At 42.3% G+C, this 7,342-nt stretch overlaps 1 protein-coding gene across 1 annotated transcript in view; it reads right to left on the reverse strand.

The window, feature by feature from the left end:
* The window catches only part of LOC149317129 (galanin receptor type 1-like), a 30,733-nt gene extending 23,708 nt beyond the window's left edge, over positions 1 to 7,025 (reverse strand). Inside the window, exon 1 of the mRNA XM_089518829.1 lies at positions 5,817 to 7,025. Coding sequence (XP_089374955.1) covers positions 5,817 to 6,563 — 747 coding nt within the window. The 5' untranslated portion in view covers positions 6,564 to 7,025. The remainder of the gene's footprint in view (positions 1 to 5,816) is intronic.
* Between the last annotated feature and the right edge of the window lie 317 nt (positions 7,026 to 7,342).

The following is a 7,342-nucleotide window of genomic DNA, read 5'->3' on the forward strand; positions in this document are numbered from 1 at the left end:
CAAGGTATGAAAAATCTTGAACTATTCTGATGCCTTCATTGTCTTCTTTATCTAAATCCTCTGTGGTCATTTTTTTTAATGTTCACCTGTAGACCTGGCTTTGCACTTTATTCGTTGATTTTCTTCAACAATCATTCCAAATCTTTAGTATATTTTATTAGTAGTATGATGTGGTCTGCATATCTTAGGTTATTGATGTTCCTTCCTCCAATTTTCACGCTTCCTTCTTCCAAATCTAATCCTGCTTTATGATGTTTTCTGCATATAAGTTAAACAATTAGGGTAATAAAATGCAGCCTTGCTTGGCCTCTTTGCCAACTGAAAACCATTCTGTTTGTCCATATTCTGTCCTGACAGTCCTTACAATCACTCTTATCAACTTCAAAATTTTAAAGTCTCCATTTTTGATGATGCAATTCCCTTCTTGCTGAATTCAATTCAGTTCAATCTTGTGATTAATAAAATCCAATCCTTAATATATAATCATTAAAATTCTATGTTATTAAGTCTTTTGTTGTATCCTTTAAAACACTTCACCCATCAATCTTTTCAGTTTAAATCCCAATCTTAAAAGTTGGATTTCACTTACTCAGCTCTTGTTTACACGGAGAAGACAGCTTAACAAGGATTCTACTGACTACTTGAGTTGGCATAAGTTTTCACCTTTATAATCCCTAGATTTTATTGACAGTTTAAAGAAAGCAGGCTGCTCGTTCAGTATCAATCAGACCCCTCAGCTCTGACCGGTGACTTTTCATGGCTTGGGCATAGATGCAACTCCCTTGGTCCCTCCTGATTTATTCCATGTTCCATTACCCCAAAAGGTAGCTTTCTCATGAATAACAGGGATCCCATTGTGCACATCACTGACTATTCCTTTGATCCAGGAAAAGTCCCACAAATCAGAGGTCCTGACAACAAGGTTAATTACTATGAAAGTTCCCCTCGTAGCAGCGCACTAATGAGGAGTGTCAGCCAGCCATGGAATCCTGTCCAGAACTTACCATCCCCCTCCCACCCCCTCCATGATAGTGCAGTTAAAAATGTGTAGCTAGACTGGACAAGGAAGAAAGGGCAGGGGGCTTGAGCAGGTGTAAAAAGACTGAAAACAGAAGCTTCTTTTTCAGAGGATTTTTTAACGGAGCTATGCCATATACCATATGACAATGTGACCTCACTCAGAAATAGAGGTGTTTAGCTCTGTTCATGCATCTGCCATGTGTAGAATCATTGCATGGAATAGAAGACAGTGGGACCACACTCCTGACTAGGCCACCTATGTACAGGGCAGCAAGGGCCATCATTCTTGATCTCACTGTGTACACACTGGTACAGATACAAGTATAGGGAACACCTATGGATGAGTAGCTGCTGATCCATAGAAATTGCCTATTCATATGACTACACAAAAGTGTGGAAGTTCATGAAGCTAGGACACTACCACAAAGGACATCGGAAGGATGGTCAGCGATATATTTCCATTGCACCTTCTCCATAGAGAAGTTCTACACGTGAGAAACCACTGCATAGTATAATGTCACTCTTATTCAAGAATTCCACTGAAGACAACTGTGGTTGATTAAAGCAATGAAATCTATTAAAAATCTTAAAGGATCTCACAAGACTCATTCTTTTGTTAATAATTAAAGTGTTCTGGTCGTTTTTCAAAATGAAAAAGCAACATTTTATATTTTATTTTTAGATGTTTTGAGAGTTGTGGGGCTTAAAGAGTGCGCAGAAGATTTGCCACTTTGAAAAATAATTGTTTCACAAAATTCATTAGTAACTATTAATGGATTTCAAAATGCCTCAATCTGAAATTGATCAATATAGTGCAAATTGCTCTACAGACAATGATAGTGAAACTGTAGCTGCCCTTCTGACCTCAGTGGATGAGTGTTTAACTGATGAATGGAGAACAACATATCACACATTAGTTCTGCTAAAGTTTCCTATGACTTCCTCCTTGCAATTACATGAATAATATCAGGGAAAAGCATGTTGTTGGGAGAATTTAAAGACAAACAAGATAGTATGGCATAGTTGTTTAGCATTGGACTACAACTCTGAAGACCAGGGTTCAGTTCCCACTCAGCCATGAAATCCATTGAGTGACCTTGTGCAACTCACATGCTCTCAGCCTCAGGGGAAGGCAATGGCACAGCTCCTCTGAACAAATCTTGCCAAGAAAACCCCATGATAGGGTCACCATAAGTCAGAAATGATTTGAAGGCACACAGCACACATAATGTACAGGTACACCTCAGTTAATGAAGTGCATGTGCCCCTGGTTTCTAGTACCAACATTTCTTTAACAGAGGAAAAAATAATATGGAAAGAATGGGGATAGATTCCTGCATCACAAAAAAAAAGTGCAGTTCAACATGTGTCAGAAAATTAAACAACCAGGTCAAGTAAGTCTTGCAAAAGAACCAAAAACATATTCAACCTTCTAAAGGCCACTGAAAAGCTTCTTCCAAAATGTATCCAGGAATCGTTTTTTTTTTTTCCTTTCACCAGCCTCTGACTTTCTTACCATTTCCTTTTCATTGGTCAAATGTTTATATCCATGTTCTCTCTCTCCTTTTTTTTTAAAAAAAAACATACTAGGGGGAGCTAGTAAGGCAGACTTCTCTGTTCTCCCCTTTTTGCATTTCATGCATGCTCAGTAAGGGATTCTGGAGGGAACTGCTGTTAACCATATCTGTGTAGGCAAGCATACAAAGCTACAGTATGATTGGCTAGAGTGGAATCCTGTTTTTTCCCACCTTAAGCTTCCTTTTATTGTTTACTGAAGACATGTTGCTGCAACCTTACACTGAAAATCTGTGTTTCCTCAGCCCTCCTTCACCATTCTACTGATGCTGATGCTGTTAAAAGCCTTCCAGCTAGACAGAGGATGAAGAAAAGGAGGGGGGCTGGACAAACATTATAAGACTTTATAAAAAGAAGCTTCTTTGTCGGAGGGTTTGTTAACTGAGGTATGCCTACGCACACATACACACACACTGTATATTCTCGACTATAAATCGACTTCATGTATAAGTCAAGGGCAGATTTGGGAGGGCAAAATTATAATTTTTATATCACCCATGGATAAGTCGAGGGTAAAACTTAGGGGCATGGAACAAAGGATGAAAAGGATGAAGTAAAGGAAAATAAAGCCAAAATTCTGGCAGGCATAATTGTTTTGGTTCACAAGAAAGACTGGATGGAAGAAGGAACAGAGGGAGGTCAGTGCTTTCAGGACAGATTGCACTCTTGTCTTTCACCAGGAGATGGTTCCCTTTTCTATAAGAGTTAACATATACTGTAGTATTTACACTGACCCGTGGATAAGGCGGCCTAGGCTTTTGGGGTCACCTTTTTGACTAACATATCTAAACTTATATATGAGTATATACAGTACATACATACACATAGCTTTGTATTCATTTGACTATAATTTTTAAAGAGCCAGTATGGTGTAGGGGGTTTGAGCACTGGACTACACTTCTGGAGAACAGGGTTCAAATCCTCACTTTGTACTGAAAACCCATTTGGTGCCCCTGGAGAAGTCACATTCTCTCAGCCTCAGAGGAAGACAATGGCAAAAAACCCTCTGAACAAATTTTGCCAAGAAAACCCTCTGCTAGGGTCCCCACAGGATAGCCATAAATCAGAAACAACTTGAAGGCACATAACAACAAGTACTTTTTAAACCAAATTAGGGACAGGATATTGGACTACTACACCAGCACAACCAAGCATGTGTAAACAGTTTGACTTTTTCCAACTTTATGTAAGGAAGTATCCAGTACTTTCTACACAAGTTCACTCACAGCATCCAGAAATGTCTCGTCCCTGACCCAAACGGGTACTTATTGGCCTCCAGGTACACTGGGAAAGCTCTCTCACCACTGTTGGACTGACCACCTCCGTTTTCCCTCTTGGAAAGTCTTTATTCTATAGTATTGTAACATTATAGTTTGCCAACTTTATACAAGATTTTGGCTTAAGTATGTTCTTTTTTTCCCCCTTAATCAATATTTTGAATTTAAATATTTATGGGCTGATTGGTCATAAAAACATTTTTTTTAGTAAATATAAATCATATAAAAATGTACTTAAGCCAAAATACTGTATAAAGCTATCAGAGCTTAATGTTTAGGACACTGAAAGATTTCCCAGTTCAAAATTTTCCAGGAACCATAATCTATTATGTCCTTCTGCTTTGATACAATTCTGGGTGCATATATACTACTCAATGACTGTGTTGTATTGGAAAACTAGGAAGTACAGCTAAAGCTAAATAGTTTTTTAAAGCAATATTTCCAATTCCAGTTTCAAATTTCATTGTTCTTTACAACAGGGATTTCAGTGAAACTTTTGGCTAATAATAAAAATAAACATATATGTGAAGAGGTGGAACTATTTCCAGTTGATATCAAGCCAATTTAATTTTGTCATAGGCCTGCAACAGAAATAGCTGTAAGGGTTATTCTAAACTCCAGTGGTGCAAAGAATGACCACAGAGAAGTGAGAATGAATGGATGTGTGGAGTTTCAAATGTAACGGAGCAGACCCTTCAGCTTGTTGCACCTCTACTGAATTTCTCTGTCTCAATCAGATAGTTGAGATGAGTTCTTCAATAGTGGTTGCTTTCTAGCATAAGCCATGAAAGTCAATAGCCAAAATTTAATTAATCTCTGTGATGCAGCTAGGCATATTATGCCATTCTGGCATTCTTATCCCTTGCTGTATTTAAAATCCATATTCTGTTGAAGAAAGTAGCAAAACTACTATTGATATTAATAATTCTGGCTTGTATTCAGTCATTCTTCATTCATACATCAAAGACTATTTGTCTTTTCTTCAGAGATGACCCATTGGGAAATGGTTTGTGAAAGCATTGCCTGAAAGGTAATAATGCTCCAGGGACTGATTTCAGGAAACCCACTTTAATCCCCAGATGAGTCCTACAATGTCAGACACCTAGACTTTGAGCAGGGGTCATAGTATGAACAGCTTTCACACAGACACATCCCATTGCTGTTTGTAGAGATAGTTGAATCTCAGCCTTTTAACCATATGTCAAAGCAGGCAAGCTAAATCATGGAAATGTGTTCTGTTTTTAAATGGCTATAAAGGAAACAAACAGTTTGAGTAACTCACAAATAGTAGGGCTGTGTGCTATGTGAATGGAGCAGAAAGACACACTTGTAACCTCTACATCTCTCATACATAAACTACAAGTGTGCAATACTATTAAGAGAACTCTAGGACAATATCCAAAGATAATGACCCTCAGACTTGATATATATGCACACTAAAACTATCTGCTATGTTTTTCAAGATTTTATTTCCAAATTTATACAGCATGCATGTGTGTGTGTGTGTGTGTGTGTGTGATTTACTGTTCAATAGTTCCTCATATTTCTTAGTTAAACCCATCACAAAACTATGCCATATAAAATCTAATTTCACCTGAATTTCTGCATACTCAACAAAATCCTTACAAACAAAACCATGTGTAAGCTCATATTAAACATGCTGCAGTTACATCTTTACCAAACGCAAATTATGCGCTGTAAACTGATGCTTTATTATAGCCCATTCATGTCTTTAGGATGCATATATGCACTCCGTACCATAGACAGAGCAAGTAGCGGAAATCCTCACCTAATGCTGAGATATAACCTGTGTATGGCCAGTTACTCTATCCCTTTATAGTTTATTGTGTAAATAAATGTACCCTGGAGCTGTACCTTTTTTCTATAGGTACATCCCATGTCCTAGCATGCTTTATCCTGTGGAGTGAATTCAGTTGTACTTACCTTAGCATAACAAAACGAGATGAGCAGCAGGGGCAACAGGTACCCAAAGATAAAAGTGCAGATCACATAGACTTTCTTGTGCTGAAGATTGGGCCACACTTCCCAGCAGAAAGTCTGGTTAATGATGTCCTGGTGGACGATGCTCTGGTGGTGGGCCACAGGGGAGGCCATGGCAATCGAGAGCAGCCAGATGAGCCCTACGCCAAGTGTCGCGTTACGGGACACCCGCAGGGATGAGGAGCGCCGCGAGTGGACGATGGCCACATAGCGGTCCACGGACATCGCCGAGAGGGTGAAGATGCTGACCAACATGGAGACTGTGAAGAAGTAGTGGATGAACTTGCAGATGAAGGTGCCCAGCACCCAGCTGGGCAGCATGTACACCGTCGACTGGAAGGGGATGCAGAAGAGCAAGTAGGCCAAGTCGGCGATGCTCAGGTTGAGCACGAAAATGTTGGTGGTGCTCCGGGGCTTGCCCGGCTTGCTCCTGGCCAGGACGGTGATGACCAAGGAGTTGCCCAGCACCCCCAGGGCAAAGATGACCCCAAAGGCCACCAGGGTGACAAAGTTCTCCACCCCAATTTCCGAGAGGAAGCCACTACCATCCGCCTCCTTCAGGGGAGGCTCCGCGAAGGGCCTGGAGGCATTGGGGGGCCCCAGCCAGAAGAAGCCCCAGGACTGGTTCAGGGGAAGGCTGGGAGGAGCAGCAGCAGCAGCAGCAGCATCAGGTCCATCCTCTGGATCCATCTTCTGGGCAGCTGAGGAACAAACTGACAAAGGAAGAGAGCAATCAGTCCCCCAAGTCCCTCTCCCAGCAGCAGCACCCTTCTTCTCCCAAAGGGCTCCCTTCTTCAACCCACCTGCAGAGAGGGCTTCCCAGAGCAACCCTAGGCATTTATGAGGGACAGCCCCAGAAGGGGAGGGCGCACTCCAGGCGCCCAAAGGAGGACCCCAAGGCTGTCATCTCGAAGGGCTTGGCTTTGGCATGCGCCTCTTTCCTGCCTCGCAGCAAAAAGGGCAACTTCTCCCTCAGAGAAGGAGGGCGGCAGGCGCCTCTCTGCTTCTCCTTCGGTCGGAGGCAGGACTGGGGCAGCCTTCAGCTTCTCCTTCTTCTCCTCCTTCCTCTCGCCTTTCCCGCCTTTCTTCCCTCGACGGGAGCAGCGCGGAGAAGCAGGAGGAGAAGGAAGGCGAGGGAGGCCAGCTCGTTCTCCTTCCCTTCTCCTGCTCCTTCTGCCGCCCGGAGCTCCCTCGCCGCCTTTTCTCCTCTCTCTCATCCCTTCAGCCTTCCCATCCCCGCCTCATTTTGGCGCCTCCTCCCTCCGCCTCGGAGGGGGCCACCCAGACACAGGGTCCTCCTGCATCTACACTGGAGGGGCAACCCGGTTTGGAAGCGCTTTAACTCTTTCTCTGGCTCAAGGCTATGGAATTCTGGGAGTTGGGGTTTGTTGTGGGGTCCTCCGGACCCCACAACAAACTCCAACTCCCAGAATTCCATAGTAAAGAGTCAGACAAAGAGTTAAAGCGCT

The sequence above is a fragment of the Sceloporus occidentalis genome, unplaced genomic scaffold (genome assembly GCF_023333645.1).
Source record: "Sceloporus occidentalis isolate IW3139 unplaced genomic scaffold, rSceOcc1.0.p SCAF_3, whole genome shotgun sequence".
Taxonomy (NCBI): Eukaryota; Metazoa; Chordata; class Lepidosauria; order Squamata; family Phrynosomatidae; genus Sceloporus; species Sceloporus occidentalis.